This window comes from Mesoplodon mirus (genome assembly GCF_964341445.2).
Source record: "Mesoplodon mirus genome assembly, chromosome: 5".
Lineage (NCBI taxonomy): Eukaryota > Metazoa > Chordata > Mammalia > Artiodactyla > Ziphiidae > Mesoplodon > Mesoplodon mirus.
The window spans coordinates 58,281,756-58,302,612 of record NC_138980.1 but is presented as its reverse complement, the minus strand read 5'-3'; the positions used below and the strand labels follow the sequence as shown (position 1 = coordinate 58,302,612).

The 20,857-nt window shown below is 36.9% G+C and overlaps 1 protein-coding gene across 6 annotated transcripts in view; it reads right to left on the bottom strand.

Annotated features, from left to right (window-relative positions):
* Window positions 1-5,826: 5,826 nt before the first annotated feature.
* CSNK1A1 (casein kinase 1 alpha 1) overlaps window positions 5,827-20,857 on the bottom strand; it is a 49,476-nt gene continuing 34,445 nt past the window's right edge. For 2 of the 6 annotated variants that reach the window (XR_014294003.1, XR_014294005.1), the window contains 5 exons: window positions 20,434-20,508; window positions 17,074-17,180; window positions 15,643-15,791; window positions 11,490-11,884; window positions 8,389-10,745 (listed from right to left, as the gene is read on the bottom strand). Coding sequence is in view for 3 of the 6 variants with exons in the window: in XM_082620589.1 (XP_082476715.1) it covers window positions 11,832-11,884; window positions 15,643-15,791; window positions 17,074-17,180; window positions 20,434-20,508 (384 nt within the window). In the remaining 3 variants the exon portion in view is untranslated. Of the gene's footprint in view, window positions 8,351-8,388; window positions 10,746-11,488; window positions 11,885-15,642; window positions 15,792-17,073; window positions 17,181-20,433; window positions 20,509-20,857 lie in introns of those variants that run through there. The other 4 variants (XR_014294004.1, XM_082620590.1, XM_082620591.1 and 1 more) reach the window with 4 other exon arrangements.

The window sequence follows — 20,857 nt, the reverse complement described above, 5'->3', positions numbered from 1 at the left end:
TTATCCTTCAAAATGCAATCCAGAGATTATCTTCTCCGATTTCCATCTGTTCCACTAGTATTGAATCCATTTTGGTAACATCCCATATTGCATAGTCTCATGTGAACTGTCACCCCTGAATTCCCAGGGAGTGGCAGTGTCTGGCACTTAAAGAGGCCCATTAAATACTCCTTAACTACTAACCTGTTTTCAAGTAAAATTAATCCCTATTATAATTTTATTAAGTAAAATTACTTGATAATTTTAATTACTACTAAATTAGTAATTACTAATTTCTACAATTAATCTCTATTATCTATTAATCTCAAAACTTGTACTTTTGTACACAGGCTTAAAAAATTATGCACACCATTATATAACATTCAAGATAAAGCAATAACTTAACATTCTTCGCCATTTTGCAAGGGGGCAGGATAGTCAAGGATATTAAAAATTGTCCAGAGTATTTTCCTTCATGTTTTTTGGTAGCCACACACACACACAAAATCTGGAGGCCAATTTATTCGTTTTACTGTGACTAGATCTAAAGCATTACATTTTTAATGGAGTTGCATGTTAGCACAGTGCAAATGTTTTGCAATTAATAAAAAAATATTTACTTAGCAACTGTTGAGAGCAGTTTCTAAAAATACCTACCTCCCACCTTTCTTCCAATCCCAAAAATCTAATACAGCACTTCATCACCACCAAGATTTGTGCCACTGTCCACTGGCAGAGAACCAATGGATGGTTGCCTGACAAAATTGTTTCCAATGGTTATTTAAACTATTTCACTTCTCTGCATCAGTAACGGTGACTAAATATGGTAATGGTAAGACAGGGCCACATTTTTCTACGTAATACGTTCTACACCATAAATGAAATTATCAGGCTATAAATGTACTATGGTACTAGCGGGTGAGAAAATACTAGTGCATTAGAATAACCTACCTCTATAAACCTGATTACATGGAACTGCTCCAAAATTGTAAATGAAATGTTTACAACCACAGGCAAAAATAACTTGATCAAATTTATTTTTTATCCAGCAGAATGTGAATTTTTATTTTTAAATATTATTTATTTTTGGCTGCGGCATGTGGACTTAGTTGTGGCATGCATGTGGGATCTAGTTCCCTGACCAGGGACTGAACCCGTGCCCCCTGCATTGGGAACACAGAGTCTACCCACTGGACCACCAGGGAAGTCCCTGAATTTTATTAATGCATCCTACTTATATTAGATATGGATAACATCTTAAACCCATCCAATACTAACAACCTCAATCAACAGTTTTAAAGCTGATTTTTAAAAAAATTAACTTCAGTTTTTAATAACTGTTTCAGCAGCAAAACTGGCTGACAATTTTTCCTAACACACAGATGAGGTACTTGGTGATAACTAGGTAAGGACTGGCTGATAAATGCAATATATAAGAATCGCTCTGGCTTAATGGCAAGTGCCACTGGGAAAACCATTTTTTTTTTCCTAAAATGTGAACTGTACTGTTTGGCCTGGGTTCTAGTCTTGGTTGTGGGAAGCTGAGCACATCTGTACATCTTTTTGGGCTCCACATACATCAGTTGATCTCTAAGAGACTAGAGAATACAAGTTCCAGTATTTGGTCCTAAATGTGGACTCTACTAACAGCCCAACAGTTAAGTGGATGACTTGTTTATGAAACCCTTCCTATAATTTTGGATTTTAACTCTGCTGCTACCATCCTGTTTGGTACTCGTTTAAGACACACAGGCAATACAAATTATGTTAAAAGGGGTATAGTTAGTTCTCATTTATGAAATCAAGAGTAACAGAAGTACCTCCTCCGACCCTCTGCTTTGGTATCTTCAAAAGTAATATGGAGACAGGACTTACCTTAGGGGAAGCTGTGACAATTAGGCATATCCAGGTAAAGCGTTTAGAAAAGTGCTTAGCATATAGCACTATATAAATAACATTACCAATCTCTAGGTTTAAAATGGTGAAAAATGGGAAGGGACACCACTGCTTAACAGTATGAAAAACTAAATAAAATCAGCTTTAGGTTCTGGCTCTGCAAAACTTACTGTCTTGCCTAAGGTAGTCCTACTGTCCTCAGTTATCCAATGGGAATAACAGTAACTGTTTCATACGATTGTTAAAAGAGAACTGAGATGATGTACTTAATTTTGAAATCATAAAGTTCTACATAAATTCAAATTCTGCAGGACTTTTATGAAAGCTTAGTACGCCAATCTTTAAAATGGGGACAATCATTCTGCTTTCAAACTGAGAATGAGGTTCAAAAAAGGCTAAGAATATTTTCTAAGTGTTCAAGCACTCAGTAGGTAGGGAAACATTTAAGACAATGTGAACGTTCTACTCGTCAAACCTGTGCTTGCCACTTTTCGCTAAATGACTTTTCTAATGCATCGTTACTTTCACCTTTATTAGCTTTCTACTTCCCCTTTTCATTTTTTATATCAATATGTAAATCATGTGTTATTATTCGGTAAGTTGCTATCATTATTTTGCTAATGTAATCGATAGATTTGGCCAGTAAGAACCCTTCAAGTGACTCCTGTGTCCTTGCAACATGTACCCATCACTTTTGAGATTTCCTTTCTTTCTGGCACAAAAGAATGTTTCAGATTCATCTTGTACTTTCTCTGCTCCAGCCCTGAAGTCAAACATCTCTCCAAGGAGCCATGATTTCTTTTAGTATTTAGGAATCAAGATCTAGGTGTTAGGTGTGCTCACTGCTACTGTAATATCACGGATTCTAGGCCCTCAGTGAACACAGCTGGGAAGTAAATGAAACATTACTACATAGACACACACAAATACTAAACTCATTGAAGACAAAGGGTGAGGAACTGTCCCCAATTAAAAGACGCTACACAAACAATCAAAGCACAAGAAATGATCCTTTTGTTGGATCTGTGACAGAACTCGAAAAAAAAAGTTATGAAAGACACTGGGGTAATTGATGAAACTGAATAGACTGTACTAGAAAGTTGGGTCAATATTAAAAATTTCTGATTTTGATAATCGCACCATGGTTAATGTAATAACGTCTTAGTTCTTAGGAAATTACACTTAGGTGTACAGGGTCATGATTCTGCAACCCACTCTCAAATGGCTAAGTTTAAGAGCAAATGTACAAACAGTAAATGGTGCAAAATGTTAACAACTGTTGAATCTGTGTCATGAGCATAAGGGGATCACTGTACTTTTCTTATAATTTTGTTTTAAATAATATCAAGATAAATTACAAAATGAAAAAGCTTAAAAAGCACCTTGTCAACTAAAGGACTATATAAAACACAGGGTCTTGACGTGGTTCACTAAGATGACCTAGTATTAAGCTCTTGCTTGTCTTGCTGGTTTGAACAATGACTATATTATTTATTTAGTAGATAACTGGGCAATTTATTTCATCAATGAAAAGAAAAAGTTTTTATCTTAACTCCTGAGTATAAAGCAATCTGTGTTAACATTTTTAATGGCATAAAAGAAATGTAGATATGAAACACCTGAATTTTGCTAAAGGCAAATAGAGTGGTTTTTGAAGGTTAGCAACTCACAGAACTGCTAAATTTCATCTTAAAATGGGATAACCTCTTTCCACTTCCTCCCAATGAAATACAGTCACCATGTTGGAGAACTGAACCATACAAATTCCTCTAAAATACAACCACGATTCTTACTACTTTCAGCAAGTAAGATGCTTCAGCATTTCTCATTTTACAGCATTTCTCATGATTTTCTCAGAACAATGGGAGTTCAATCTCTGTCCTCTTTTCAGTCCCAATGAATGATCTAATCCTCCCTTGCTATATTTATTCTCTTTGCTTGGACTCTCTGGATAGGTTAGTTTCCTATTCAGTCACAGGTATTCCACAATGCTTTTCCTTTTGTGGAATGATCCTGGTCTCTTACAACAACTTAAATGGGTTCCCAACCTCCAATTTATCCCTCAACCAATACTTTGTGGTCCTTCCAAAGGGCGCTTTCAATATTGTCCATTCTTTAAATGGCTCTTTATTTTATTCTTCACCTGCCACACTTACCTGTCTGTAGTTCATATCTTTCATTTGCTGCTCCCCATCTAACGAATCTGCTCCCCATCTAACGAATCTGCTCCCACACTTGCTTCGACTTCTAGCCTACTCTTCCAAAAGCCTTAAACAACGCCAAGAGTTAGATGTCCCTGCTAAGTGCTCCCACAGCATCCAAATGCTCACTCTTTAGTAATGGTAACTTAGGGGCACAAAATTGCTATCTCCTCTACTACACCGTGAGTTGTTAAAATGGAATTATCTTGGTCACCTTTGAATTCTGCAGCTGGTGCAGTTTCTGACATCCTAAAGTCAAACTGGAAGGTACACTGTGATGGAAAACAGCTAAAATCATTTCTTCAAACTCTTCTTACAAATATTTACCTATGAAAAATGTACGATTGGAATGATAAATGGCCAGATAAAAATCCTTAATTTAACTATCAGATGAATAACTATGATTTATATTGCTCTGGCTAACCTCCGCACGATGAAGGACATGGATCTATTGGTCTCTTTAAGACTTTCTCCACCTCCATTTTACTCTTCTACTCATGTAGGAGTCATCTAATGAGTTAGGTGCTTTGACTCTCAGGTCCTGGGTGGTACTGACACCAAACATCTCAACATTGCTCCCAATACTAAAAACAATCATTAATATTACAAACATTTCTTCAAAATTTCAATCCAGACAGAGGTACATGAAAGGCAACAACATAGTAGGAGCTTCTTGAAAAACCTCTTTAAGTGATCTCGTTTGGTAAAAGTAAAAGGTATAATGAACCAATTTGCCCCACCTGGCTGAAAAGGAGCAGAGACCAAACAACAGAATTAAGTGTGAATTCCCAGGTCTCAAACTTGCTGCACCTTTGTTCTCGTCATAGAACTCCAGCCACCGTGGGTCCACAGCCCCAAGCAACAGACACAGTGAATTTGACCAACTTAAAATGTGTCTTGGGACAGCTAGCTTCTCTAACAGCTCTGATATTGCTCAACATTTCCACTATACCATTTGCATATGTCCTCAAAACTGGCCTAACATGTCATTTCAGAATATAAATCATTTTACTTCAACAATATACTATTTGATGATTAAATGCATAGCCTGATTAGATCAAGTTACACTCATTTATTTCATCGCCATCTTAGGCTGTTTGAAAGATGAGAAGTGCACTAGAAGTTTGTCAACAAATATATTCCAGAGAAGAGTGGAAGTTTTTTTGGGGGGGATCCCCCAAATGTTGTGAGCAACCGTCACGTGATTATAGTATAGTCTCACTTCAAAAGGAACAGCACATCTGAGATACCTAAAATTTTTATGTTTGTAACATTTTACTATACCTCACAGACCACTTACATGTTGGTCACACGGTTATCACTGTCTAAAAACTGACGAAGAGAAAACCTAAAATACTGCTCTGCTATCAGTCTGGCTCAGAAAGAGTCAACTATCTCAAAAACTACTGGCAAATTTTTAGGAGCTAAGCTGAAAACATCTAGGCCACCCCCTCCCATGGATCACTCTAGTCAAGTTACAAGAACGTAATCTCAGTATTTCAGCAAATGTTAAGAGAAAACTAGCTCAGTGGCTTGGATTCTAAGATCCTTTTGTTTGGTATTTTTATTATAATGGAATTAAATTTATAATTATTAAAGTATAATCTGCTCAAAACATTGCAAGGACTAGTAGAAACAGGAAAAATCTCGTAATATTTGTTGATAGAAAATAATAGTAAAAGCAACCCTCCATAATTCCACTTGCAGGCCACAGGAGCATGAGCACAACCATATGGGAGGAGATAACCAGTCTCTCCCTTCATATATATTTTTTTATTTTCTTGTTATACCTTCCCAAAACAGAGACATTCAACAGTAGTTAGAATGGCCATCTCCCAACATTTAAAAAACTGCACCCCCCAATGGGTGAACAAAATAAAGAGCAGTAACCTAGAGTTCAGCTGAGTAAGCCACTGCGGAGCCTTAAGTGGTGAGGTCTTCCAATTTCAGAGTGATGTGTCTTCAACTTGTATCATCATTTTAGTGGAAAAACATAATTTAATTTTGGTGAAATGAGATTCATCTCCCGACAGGATTAGTAACAGCATTCACTGAATTTCACATTCTTCTTTTGTGAACTGTGAAGAAAATGAATGGTAGCTAGAAGATCAATGGTATTCCAGCTCCAGCTGCAGATGGAATGACAATATACCAGGACAAAAACACCTATATTTTGATTTACAAAGCTAACAGCAGTTTTAAATCTGCAACTTAATTACAGACCAACTACACCACAACCTTTTCAAATGGCAAAAATACAAAAAAGTGTTACAAAAATATTTCAGAAAAAGTGCATAGTCTAAGTGCATAGTAAATAAAAGCACTGAAAAATATCTTGCTAGAGGGAGTTCAGCTTGGAAAAGTTATTACCAAAGCTAAACATTTTTATTTTACACAAACTATACTCAAAAATAGCTTTATGAGACTGATTTCTGGCTAAAAGTATCAAAGGGTTTATAGTCAAGAAACAAATACCTTAACCAACACGGGTGGATAGAAAGGAAACAAAGAAGCTGCCTACCCCAAAGTTCATACTCATTAAGATTTCTGCAGTATGATGGTGCTAATATATCTTTTAATGGCAGAATGTGGTCGTCATTGAATTAATTATTGCTAACGTAGTTTTCAAATGAAAAGAAAAAAAAAAAAGAAAACAAACCTGACACAATCTGACCAAACACATGTCAATTTACAATTTCAAGGTTATTTTACAAAATACCTACATTTACACAAATAGGCGCCTGGCAGCATTTTTAGACAAAAGTTCTTTTAACTTATCCTGATGTGCTATAAATGAACAAATTACACTAATGAATTAGTTATTAAGCTTTTCTTTCTCTTGGGTCAGAAAAAGAAAAGAGCCACACATAAGACTGAGAGATGAACTGCAGATAATTTATAGAAATGGGTGGGGGATAGGGAGGGTCAGCAATCACAAGAACCTCACAGGGTATGATGCTCTCCAAGGTTAGGAGTCAATCTGCTTAGAGCCAATCAACAAGGAATTTAAACAATAGTTTCATTTTGTAGTTAAACCCTTTAACGCTTTCATTCTTATTCAAAATCAGTCCAGCTGTTAGTCTGAGGCTGCAAAAGTTACAATACCAAGTCCTGGCAGTTGCAGCTGCAGCACTAGGTATTGTGCCTACAAGTCATAAAAAAAAAAAAAAAAAAAAAAAAAAAAGAAAGGTGAAAGAATGCCTTTCCGCTTCAGGGGAAAAAATATTTTTAAATAAAAAATCTGAGAAAAAGTCATGACACTAAATCTAAAATGATTCGCAAAGGAATATTACATAACAAATGGCTTGAAGTAGTCTATTAAAAAATTGGGGAGATTTTGATTTCGTAGTGAGTCAGCAAGGCATTATTTTGTTTTAAAAAAATCTCATTTCCTTACAGAAACAGTTTATAGTTTTTAATGAACTTGTAAACAAAAAAGCTCCCGTTTCAAAATAAAACAAAATCCCAGATCATAGATGTTTACAGTGATTACATTTATCTAAGCAACATACATACATGTTCAGTTTAAGATGTTAACTAAATTTGTGACAAATATGCTTTTTTCTTGTTTTTTTTAATACCAAGAACATTATAGAGTTAATGCAGAGTCCTAAGGATAATCTAGTAGTCACTAAGTTTTTCTTAAGTCTTCACTTTAGATGCTGTTATTTCTAGCACAGGTAAGCAGGCAGAGTCTTTCATATGCTCAAACACTGGAATCTTTGGTTGCTACCGTATCAGCTGGCTTGCAAACAAGAAGCCAACCATTTTAAGAATGTTTTAAGTGAACAACTTGCAAACCCCAGGGATGGATAAACCCTAAGAATGCACAATTGTGAGCATTTACAACCATCACAACTGTGGCTGAAGACTGTTCATGCCGTTCTTCTGAAATGAGATCTCAAAGCAGTATAGTTCAAAATAAAAGATCTTAACAAAAAATTGGCATATGCACAATTTCTCCACCAATTTGTGTGTCAACCATTTAGTTAACTTTTCCACTTGAAAAAATGCAATAGAAAACTGGACACCATGTTTCACTATCTCAGTTAATATTCACAATTACAGCGGCTACAACTCAGGACACAGCATCGCCAGTGCTGCCCAGAGCCAGTTTATTATACTGAAATTAAGTTCTTTACACCAAGTAAATGGTTGTCCACAACCACTGGCTAGTGTACATAATGAACTAAAATTTCTAGATTTGGGGAGAAACAAATGCTGCTCCAATCATCTGCTCTGCTTCTTCTGTTCCTTGATTCATGCTTAGAAACCTATTAAAAAAAAAATCAAAACAGAAAAAAAGAATGTTAAACTCCAAGTTAAAAATTTTCTTAACCACACCCAAAGTAGGGAAATAATTACTTTAGAATGGTAACTCATATGTTATTTTCATCTATTTGAAAATCACTACGTCAGGTTAGCGTTTAAAATTTAAAAAACCGGAAACTTCTGTACTGGATGCCTCTAGGCAGGAGTGGTATACAGTGAATTAATGCCTTCCCGTCCAGCATACAGTTCTCAAGAGAATTAGTGGTAATTCCAATAAGCCTGTTTTTGTTTACTTCTGTATTTCTAGTACCTACAATACATTGTTTATTAGTCAAATAAATAAAAAATAAGATTGCTTTATCAACTAGAAAGTAGTTTTAATCATACTGTGAGCAGGAACTTTTCTGTACATTATTTCTGATACAAACGAGGAACAAAAGGCTTTAATAATAAATGTATTCAAGGCATAATTATCTGAGTTATTCCACTGAACACAAACCTGGTAAGTATATGATTTTTATATAGAAACCTTAGACCTTTAAAAATTCTTTACGTCTATCAGTTACACTAAAAAGACTAGTTTTTTTTTTACCACTGATTTGAAAATGTAGATGAGTGAGGCTTTCTGGCTTTACTTTCAAGCCTCCCCGCCCTGTAAATACACTTCTCCTCCTCCACAAATTAGACCTCAGGGCTTCCACATAAAGGCAGGTTTGAACGGGAGGCTCAGGCAATAACAGCTGCATGTTCTATCTACAGCTGAAGGCAATCAGAGGAAATACACCCATTTTTAATACCTACAAGCTTTATCTATAGCTAAAGGGAATATGCTGTCTCAACATCATGAAAATCTCATCAGCACCTTCTCTCACCTACAGGCCTCCTTTAAGTCACAATGACCCTTGGTCCAACCCCTCCTCTTTATAGCCAACCTATATAGCTCATTCTAGCTCACTCTAATCACTCACTTCCTCAGCACAAACCATGTTTTTGTCAATCATAAGCTGCTCCTTTTTTGATACTTCAACATTTGCAGGATCATCTCCAGCAGGCTTTGTGGGATAAATGAAATAGTTCTGTAATTTACTTTTCATGCATGTATGCTCCGAAGACAAAGATGTGAGTGTTGTACTTCTGTCTCTCCACAGTGCCGTAATAACAGAGTAGGTGCAAAACAGGCTTTTGCTGCCTGTTCTAGCACTAAGTTCATAAAGCAAATGCCGAAAGTGAAAGATAATGAAATTTTCTGCAAATGTACTTTGCCACAGGAATACTACGTTTCTGATGCACGTTATTAAATAGGATTAGCAGTGTAAAACCACAAAAAGAAAAGGCTGTCAAATCAAACCTGAATTAAATTTTTAAAAATCTGACCATATACTGTAACTTAGTTCCACTGTTAAAATACAGAATATTTTAAAGCAAATTAAAACTATGGATTAGCTAAATAACAATGACCCTTATCCTGAGAAGCATTTGGTTTCAAGTCCTGCAATTATCATTAAATACAATAAAAATGTTCTCACAACCATTAAAATTGTTGGGTTTTCTTTTACTGTAGCTTTTTTACACAATTACACGATACTGAATAATTACTGGTATCCCCCTACTTTTCGAAAAGTTCGCTTTATGCCCCTTATGCACCGAGTATTGATAATGGCACCGCCAAGTTCTTTCCCTGGGAACTACCATCAGCCTCAAGCAGCCACAGCTTTGAACTGCAGTCTGCTAGCATCCATGCATTATCTCAATTTATCAGCAACATGTATCCTAAGGTAACTGCTTCTTTGCTTTATGCCATTTTAGCTTAGGAAAGGTTTCGAATGCCCTACTTTCAGACAGGGGAAACCTGTACTATGTTGAATATCCAAACAGCATTAAAATGAAAACCACTGTCACTAACAAACTAAAAAGAAAACGTAAGTTACATTGTCAGTCAAAATATTAGAAAACTCTTTTGTCTTTAATAGGGATAAGAATTGTATCTGTTCATCTTTTAATCTGATATTTGAAGAACTGCTGGGTTATTTAATGATTACAATTGTTTAGGGGCTGGTTAAAGGCTAGCCTAACAATATTCCTGGTAGAATAGAGCAGTCAAATCCAGATTTAACTCTTCAGACTGGCCAATGGTAGGATATTCCACCCAGGGATCAATGTTTCTCCGGTGAATTGTCCTAAAATGTTACAGATGCTTGTTTAGGAAAAATCTCAATAGGAGCATTCAGCAGGTATTCAAGATTCAATCTTCAAGTACTAAGTATTCTTCTCCTCAGTGTGCAATTAGTCCTTGGTTTGTCTTGTAGTTTAGGTGGTGTCTCCTGGTTTCTAAAGTCCAAAACCCCATCTTCACTGCAACAGTTAAAATAAGGAATGAAGGAGTGAATCCCTTTGTTCCTAAAAAAGAGCGGGGGGGGGGGGGGAGGAGTTAAAACAGGGTTGGAGAATTAATGTGACAAATTCAGGACTTAATAGATACATTTAAGTTTTCTTTACAAATCTGCAAAAGGAGAAAGAATGTTTATTTTTCTACAACTAACCAGGAGATTCTATCCCTCAGTCTGAAATCTGGAAAGTATGTATCCGCTCCTATCTGTAAATTAACTTCAGATTGACTTGATTTTGTTTTTCAACAGAACCACAAACTAGTTCAAAGATATATTTACGTAATAGTAAGGCTAGGAAGTTTGCGATGAGCTTTTAAAATTTAGAATCCTTTCACAGTATAAGACATAACTTTTAAAAATTAATTTTGACTATAATATTTACATTCACTATGCAAAGCCATTTATATTAACTAACTTTTCCTATAATATGCTTGTGTGGTTTTTCTGGTTGTATAGAATCAGAATCAAGCTTGGAGAATTCTGAATCAGACTGACAGTATAAAAGTTGAAGGAAAAAACAAAAACTAAAATAACTCTTCCTTTTCCACAGAAACTAAAAAAGTATTTAGTTGGGAAAGATAAATAGATTTTATTTTTATCACTACAAATAAGACAAATGACAACTTAAGTATAGCAGGTACACATCACCCCTAAGCTGCATTAAAAAAAAGACTGATGACCTGATTTATTTTGTCTCCTCTTTTACAGAATTAATTCTGCTACAGATTTCTACGGATGATGAATTTTAAAATACCTGTTACAACTGATTCCTTCCCCAACTGGTAGATGGTCTGCATTATACACCACTGAGTCACAGCAACACTGTACTCTTCTAGGTCTTCTGACAGTTGTTTGCAATCTGACAAGTTGAAAAGTTTGATAGGTCCAGGGAGCCTTCGAGAGGTGGGCTTCAGATCACTTCAGATCAACTCTTAAGCACTCATCTTTATTTCCTGTTGGGTTATTTGGTTCTTTTCTCTCCAGCTTTATTGTCCACAGTGAAAAAAAGCTGACAAAAATTTCAGCAAACAGATGCAGCTCCCCGGCACCTCTGTGGATTGAGAGTATTCGGAGCAGAGCAGTCTCTCCAGATATTTCAAGGTCTTCCCCTGTGATATGGTTTACGTTGCTGAATGACCAGCCACGTTCCTAGCAGCAATTGGTGAAGTCAGAAAAAGTTAAGCTAGACATAAATGGTAAGTGAAGCCCAGTAAATACTGGAAGGTAAATCAAGGAAGACCATGAACATGTAGGATAATGTGACGGAAAAAATATTTCCAATCTATTAAATGCCAACAATTTGACATCCATGTATATTATGATAAAACTATGCTTAGTAGCAATGACTGGAATAGTGAACAGATGGGTTAAGATGAAGAGAATAGTAGAATTAGGAGAGGATCCACCTTTGGCTTCACTACCTTCTGCAATTCTCCCCATCTCTGCCCTCAACTAAAGAAATGGTAAACTTAAGTGAATTCTGAATGTCCTAAAAATATTTTTTCCTTTACTTCTTAAATGTCTTGAAAAGTACTTTCCTTAAAATCAAATATAGTCGAAGAAAAGGGAGTGAAAATGAATTTGGAAGTGTATCCTCTTTGTTTTCCTCTTTAATGTGTATAAAAACAATAACTGTAGCCTTGTGGCACCTGAGCACTTAAAAACAGTACAGATCATAGTGCGCATTAGGGGAGACGCCTTGTAGTCTTTTGATGGTCTTCAAAATGGAATATTTCAAAAGATCTTTTCTTTAGAAAAGTAAACAGAAGTCTATTACATATAAGTCCATCTTAGCTGAGTAAGTCAGACTTTAAAGTCTTTGCACATTCTTATTAGTAAACCGCTAAAACAACTTATAGCTTTCAATGGAAGAAACATCAGATAAAGATTTTTCCAAAATTATCATAGAAAACATATTAGTAAAAGCTACCATTTGGGGTTTTTTTCCCCCAGGAATGTATGTGTCTGCAATATAGAGATTTACTTGCTGAAGATCCATTTAAGATACTGAATCCTCTGATGTGGAAACCCCTGAAAGGGTAACTCGTGAAAAACAAATGATATATTTAAAAAGCACATCTAAAATTTTAACTAGAAAAATGTAATACAATTTTTTTTCATCACCACGGAAAAGATTTCTTGAAATCAATGAATCATTGAGCTCTTCCTTGAATAAAAGCTTACTGTAGGGAATCCTAAGAGAATATGTTTTCAAACACCCTTATTATTTAGAGATTGGAATCAGGAGTAAGTAAAGCTAGAGCAGTTATTTTCAAACTCCAGGCTTCACAGGAGATTTCTTACTGGATGACCCAGATAATGGGGTTGGGGTAGAGGTTAGTTAGGGGAAATAGACTCCCCATACTTATTTCATACCACCTTCAACTGTGCTATGCTTTCATGGCTTTATATATGGGGGGGGGGGTTGTGTAAGATTTGTTTAGGGCACTAAGTTTTATATCCAAAATAAAACGAGTCGAAGATTAAAAAGAATTTTGTTCTTTGTATTCTGTGGAGTGGCATGTTTTAATTGCAAGCAATATTTTGCTTAAGAGTCAAAACATACTGCCTGGAAATGCATTTCTGAAAGCAGTCAGTGATATGTGGTGGGTTTTATGAAAAGTCCAAATTTTCAAGATTTTACAAGTTCATGTCTGTGTGATATCTGTATAACCTCAGTGTCTAATAATGCTATGAAATTTTTATAAGATTTTAAGTTGCTTTTATGAAAAATACAATGCAAAATAAGGATTAAACTTAAGTTTAATTACAGTTTTTTCCAATGAAACATACTAACTCAGTGGATCCAACTTTTCATCTTTAAGACCTAGATAAGGCAGGACAAAAATTTTGCTTGTTTATTGAGTAAGAGACACACAGTAAACTAACAAGGGAACTAGCTCAAAATAAGGTAATTCTTTCTGAAGGCTGCTGAATGCCTGAAGTGCAATGTTCTAGGTCAGATGAGATTTCAACCTAATTTTCGTTCTAGAAACTGCAACTTGTGATGATCCTATTATCCCAGCTAGCTTTAGTTAAAAACTGGTTTCATTTTGTGAGAAAAAGCAAATACACTGTAGGTGTCAGGTCCTCAGTTTAGAGAGTCTATGTGGTCTTACCTAAATGGCAGGACCACTTCTCAGCAATACTAGCCACCTACCTCATTAAGAACCTGTTGACAATATGATTAGTTATATAATGATTAAAACATTCAAAAGGGACAATTAAATTCCAACTATGATGCACAGGTAGAGCACTGGGCAAGCATTAGTGTTTGTTATCTTGAGTTCAAACTTCCTCCTCTAAGAACTTCCACTACATTAACCGCCAACCATGGATCCTTCCCAGAAACGTGGAAACAAAGTACCTCAACTTCATTCCTAATAGATGAGCTGCTGGGAGGAGGATGACATCAGTTAACTATACTACTTGAAAAGTATCCTCAGATTAGAGCCTATTTTTAAATTATAAAAATTTTTAATTGCAACAGTAAAATATGGACCAAAAAAGACCAAGTTCAGATTAGAGCAGTGATTCAGAAATTACGTAATTAGAAACCAAAAAACAAACCTTACCTGCTCACCACTTCCAGGAAGTAGGCAGGTATTAGGAGGTAAGCCCCAGAAAGGGGAAAAGAAAAACAGACAAAAAACATAAAACACAGGAGTTGAACTGTATGGCAACAGTGATAAGAAATGGCACTTGTGCCCTAACAGTTCTACTCCTTAGTGGCACTAAGAGTGCCAGAGAGATATAGAAAGGAAATAGACTAGCAGCTCAGTGGCATTTGCCCCAGTTTGTTTGTTTTTGTTTTCAATTTGCGAGGAGTAACTGCAGAATTTAATTCTACAGTAGACCCCTAGACCCTGAATATTTGTACAATTAAAAAAAAGTAAAAAGAAGAAAAAAAAAGTAAAGCCCTAAGAAGAAAATCATTTTGAAATTAAGAACATATGTAGCTAAGCAGCAACTAAAAGAGAGATTTATTTTTGTGATAAGGAAGGATGTGTTGAGCTTTTCAGTTATTTGAGCATTTAAGAGAGTAAACGAGGGCTTCCCTGGTGGCACAGTGCTTGGGAGTCTGCCTGCTAATGCAGGGGACACGGGTTTGAGCCCTGGTCTGGGAGGATCCCACATGCCGCGGAGCGACTAGGCCCGTGAACCACAACTACTGAGCCTGCGCCTCTGGAGCCTGTGCTCCACAACAAGAGAGGCCGTGACAGTGAGAGGCCCGCGCAGCGCGATGAAGAGTGGCCCCCGTTTGCCACAACTAGAGAAAGCCCTCGTACAGAAACGAAGACCCAACACGGCAAAAATAAAAAAAAAATTTTTAAAAAAGAGAGTAAATGAGGTGCTCTGCAACTGAGAAGATAGACACTTCGGGGGCAATGCCAGACTCACCTCTGAACTTAGATCATGTTCACAATTTTCCATTTTTAATTCTAAAGCATTAACATGCAGAAAAATTCTTAACACTGTTAGTTGGAAAGAAAGTCAAAATACCATGGCTAACCAGATTCATTATTAAAAATCAACAAGTGTTAGGTCTAGGATTTTGGATTGATTGATTATACCATATTCCCAACACCGAATGTTTATTTTGGAAAGGGTTAATGAATGAGTAAAAAAGATGCAGTTGTTAAAAATGACCCAAAATCCCAAGAGAAATGATAATAATATACACACATATATGTATATACAAATACATATACATATATATGAATAAGGACATTTGGGTTTAAAGTTAGTAGTCAAATTTTCCAAGGACGTCTTTTTTTTAAAACAGAGAGCCAGATTTTTATGTATTTTAAAACCACTTCCTCGATCTAACACTGTTAGAAATGGATGACCCAATTTTGTGTTCAATTTTTTTTCCCTGTAACGTCACTTGGTTCTTGGCTACTAACCTTTCATGTTACTCTTGGTTTTGTCAGTTTGCTTGCCTGTGGGGGTTTGGGCCTGCTGACCCTGCCCACTTGAAGAGGCTGCCTGCTGTGCTGCTTTCTGCTTTAACATTGTCCAATCAAATGTGTAGTCATATTGGTGATTCAGGGTCCTGGAAAATATAAAATTATATGTTAACCCATTATTAATAGGGTCCAATTAAATACTCCACAGAACTTTCAAGACAGTGAGAGCATTTTTTTAAGGAAATGAATATCTTAAGTGTGGCAGCTTCTACAAGATTTCTTTCCCTATAGATGACTTACTGTTCAGCTAATTCCACTTTTTACATGCCTCAATTGGGGGGAAATGATGTCATCGCTTTGGTCTGCTGTATTCAAGAATAAATCCTCTCCCTTTTCAAAAAGAAGCTGCCTTTAAACTTTCTTGAAATGAGTAGGGGAGTGGGAATGAAAGGCAGCCATGAGGGAATTCTCTGGCAGTCCGGTGGTTAGGACTCCACCCTTTCATAGCCGAGGGCGTGGGTTCAACCCCTGGTGGGGGAACTAAGATCCCACAAACGGCACTGTGCAGCCAAAGAAAAGGCAGCATGAACAACAAAAACACTGAGTCAAGCTGTCAGTTATGGGGGAATATTCTTTTTTTTTTTTTTTTTTTTTTTTTTGCGGTACGTGGGCCTCTCACGCTGCGGAGCACAGGCTCCGGACGCGCAGGCTCAGCGGCCATGGCTCACGGGCCCAGCTGCTCCGCGGCATGTGGGATCCTCCCGGACCGGGGCACAAACCCGCGTCCCCTGCATCAGCAGGCGGACTCCCAACCACTGCGCCACCAGGGAAGCCCTGGGGGAATATTCTTAACAGAAGGTATCCCCTAAAGACAAATCAGAGTAGACGTGAGACTGTAACTTTGAGAGGGCGATGTCTATGCTGGTGACTTGGGAAGACTTTTCTAGGATTAGAGGATTGTCCCTAATTCTTCTCTCCCAACTAAGATTTTAAGCCACATGTACTTTATTTTTCCCTTTTGTTCAAGACCAATTATGGGTTGTATACCTAGGGATCCTAGAATTTGGGCCTACTTCCACTAAACTCCAATTATTGCCTGATATTTTAATTGCTATTCATTTTGGTATTGAGCAGGGTTCTCTACCAAGTTGGAGAGTTCCAACTGCCACCAACAGTCACTTGTATCTAATGTGAATTGTGTAACTATTGTGGAAAATTTATATTCTACTTGGAGTTTGATTTAAGTTTCTCCATCCCAAACTAAAATATTTCAAGGATATTTGGAAATGGAAAAATGTCAAACTCACAGTTCCTTAACATTTCATTCACACTGGTTAGACCCACTTTTACTTGCTACTTGTCAGAGTAGATATGTTGGGCAGACTGAACTAATTTCCCTCACTGGAGTTTATAGTCTTAAAATCTGACCTGAAAAGAATGCGGAATAGCTGCCTCAGGTACATGTAATCCGGGGCTTCCTCAAAGCGCAGCCCACGGCAATAGTTTAAGTACATGGCAAATTCTGCAGGAAATCCCTACGAGTTCAAGAGTTAAAACACAAAATTAAGACAACAACAACAAAAAACTTATTTAAGACAGAAAAATCAATGTATTTAAAAACAAGCAAGAAATGTATTTGAGGACATTTTACTACTTTGCTAGAAGATCTGAGAACTAAAACAACAATAATATGGCGTGGTATCCTCATAAATTTGACAAAATTTCATTGTCCCAACCACCTTATTATGTACTATATCTTTTTAATATTGGTAGAGGAAATATATATCCTTTCCTTATAGTATCGGGTTCTTAAATAATTTAGATATCCCACTTGTTAACAACCTATTATTTTATCAATGTACAATAACTGGATGGCAATAAAGAATAAACAACAAAAACAAGGCCAGTAATGTTCTTTGCCAGAACAGGACAGTGAATGGGTATTCTCTCTCCATTCTGAAATTACTTTCTTTTTAAGCAGCAGTATAAACCTATATAAAGAGAAGTAAAATCAAGAGTGCAATTATACAAAGCAACCATTGTTATGATATAGATCAATCCAATACCACACCCTACGAATATATTGGGTTTGTCTTTTTTTCCCATAACTGTTATCATACTGCATACATAATATATTCCGTTTCCCATTAAAAGACTGCAAGCATCCTTCTATGTCATTTCTAACCTCCGCATCAACTTTTTAGAAGTTCATGGCTGGATATTATTTGACCTAATGAATACATCATAATTAACTTGTTCCCTATAATTGGACATTTAGAGGATTCCATTTTTCCCTATTATAGACAATACTAATAAGTACATCTGTGGCATAAACTGTTTCCACGTTTGGTTTCTTAGCAAAGATTCTCAAAGATGTATACAGACATTTTTTAAGGCTGTAGATATTAGTCACCAAAAGGATTTTGCCATTAGGAACCTAGAAATGCAAAGTATTTAAACAACAAAAATCCCCACATCTCCTCCCTTTGAGTAAATGTGAATGTGAAGGGAGATGAGTTAAAAGAGGCAGTCTCTTCCCAAAATCTTATGATTTTGAGAAATTTCTCACATCCACAACGTAGGACAGAATGTATATATCCACAACATTTATTTTTTATTGATTACAGTGATGGAAACAAATTTAATTTTTACAAAGTACTTTTAAAAAAATTTATCTATTTTATTTTTGGCTGCGTTGGGTCTTTGTTGCTGTGCGCAGGCTTTTCTCTGGTTCCGGTGAGTGGGGGCTACTCTTTGTTGTGATGCGCAGGCTTCTCATTGCAGTGGCTTCTCGTTGAAGAGCACGGGCTCTAGGTGCGTGGGCTTCAGTAGTTGTGGCACGGGGGCTCAGTAGTTGTGGCTTGCGGGCTCTAGAGCGCAGGCTCAGTAGCTCGGTAGTTGTGGCGCATGGGCTTAGTTACTCCACGGCATGTGGGACCTTCCTGGACCAGGGCTCAAACCCATGTCCCCTGCATTGGCAGGCAGATTCTTAACCACTGCGCCACTAGGGAAGCCCTTATAAAGTACTTTTATGCTATTTTCTTTTCTGGTGGACAGTTAGAAATACATAATAAACATATTGTACATTTTAATTTTTAAAAAACTCTCAAGAGGACTTTTCAACTTTTAATATATATTCACAGTCTGTATTAATAGTATTCTGCATTTATCAAATGAACTTACTTCTACTTTATAGTAATACCTAATACTTCGGTGTTTACTGCACCCTGAATCAATTATATGTGTCTAATCCAAAAAGAGAAATGTAGTCCACAATTTCCAGATCAAAATTAAGATGCAGCACACAAGCAGAGAATGTACTAAATCCTCCCGTTCTCTTCCTGAATATTTTATTCATTAACCTAAAATGTATTTCATAGTTTAAAACAAATCCCCAAAGAGTCTCAGAAAAGATCATAATTTCCCAACCCTCTGTTTCTGTAGATATGCAGAAAAAGAGAAAGCAAATTTGTGGATGGGGAGACTCATAAAGACATCATCATTTTTACTCCCTTCAAAAGTACTATTTCAACTCATGCTGATTTCTCCCTTCTACCACCCAAATATGTAATTATATATTGTTTTCTAATTATTTCAGGTATGCAATTGTCACAAAGATGACCATGTGGTCTTCTTTCTACGGAAGAGACATCATGACACAAGTATCTTTCCGCTCTCAACTCACGTGCCTCTCTTCAAAGTTTGAGATTTCAGAGAAATAAGCCAGATTCAAACTGCCATCTATACTGTTGGACACTTCTTATTTCTGGATTGTTCTAATCTGCTTGCCTTTGTTTCCCTAATTCCTTGATATGCCAATTGTGGATATCCTTTCTTCTCTGGCACCAGTTTAAGAATAAGAGGAATATTTCTTAATTTTCTCATAAATTGGTTTTGAGGTTTGGAATTGAGGTTCTATTAGAAAAGTTTACCTCCTTCTTATTTTTCCTCCAATTTTTTTTTTTTTTTTTTTTTTTTTTTTGCTGTATGCGGGCCTCTCACTGCCGTGGCCTCTCCCGTTGCGGAGCACAGGCTCCGGACGCGCAGGCCCAGCAGCCATGGCTCACGGGCCCAGCCGCTCCGCGGCACACGGGATCCTCTGGACCAGGTTACGAACCCATGTCCCCTGCATCGGCAGGCGGACTCCCAACCACTGCGCCACCAGGGAAGCCCTTTTCCTCCAATTTAAAACAGATCATAGGGCCTAAACCAGAAACATAAAACAATTATTTTTAAATGACTCATATGTTCAGGTCATTCCTTTTTAAATTTTTTTGGCTGTGTTGGGTCTTTGTTGCTCCGCGCCGGCTTTTCTCTCGTTGCAGTGAGCGGGGGCCACTCTTCGTTGCGGTGAGTGGGATTCTCCTTGAGGTGGCTTCTCTTGTTGGGGTGCACGGGCTTCAGTAGTTGCAGTGTGTGGGCTCAGTACTTGTGGCACATGGACTTCAGTAGTTGCGGCACACAGGCCCTAAAGCGCATGGGCTTCAGCACTTGCGGTGTGTGGGCTCAGTAGTTGTGGCGTGCGGGCTTAGTTGCTCCGCAGCACGTGTGATCTTCCCAGACGAGAGATCGAACCTGTGTCCCCTGCACTGGCAGGCGGATTCTTAACCACTGCGCCACCAAGGAAGTCCTCAAGTCATTCTTAAAGATACCAAGAATCAACCAAAGTAAATTTAAAACAGTAAATAGCTACTCAGTAGGATGCTTAAGTTCTGAGGCTGTAAAATAAAATGTTCCTTTTTGTTCCTGGATCATTTATATTAAAAAAAAATCATCATGTACACTTACCTTACATAAAACTTCAACAGGTGTGGACATCTTCTTTTCACTAATTTTTTCATACTTTTGCTTCTTTGTTGCAGCCTGTGGAGAATAAGAATCAAACCACACAGATATACTCAGTGTTATGAGAAGAATCTTACTAGTTTAACATACTACACATAAAAGGAAACTTGAGATTCAAGAGAAATCATAACCTAGAATAAACGAAATCAAAGTATAATATATGCAATCTCCTTTTCCTAAACTGTTAACTTTTCACATGACTTTCTGCTTCAAGAACGTTTTTAGCTGTTAGTAAAGGGTGAGTTTAACAGGAATATGATTTAAATAAAAATGGGTGGAGTCAAATTTGAAATGAAATTTCTTAACCCATCTTCAACAAGGGCAAAATAAGCAGATCAATACCAAACACATGTGTCTGCCCATCATT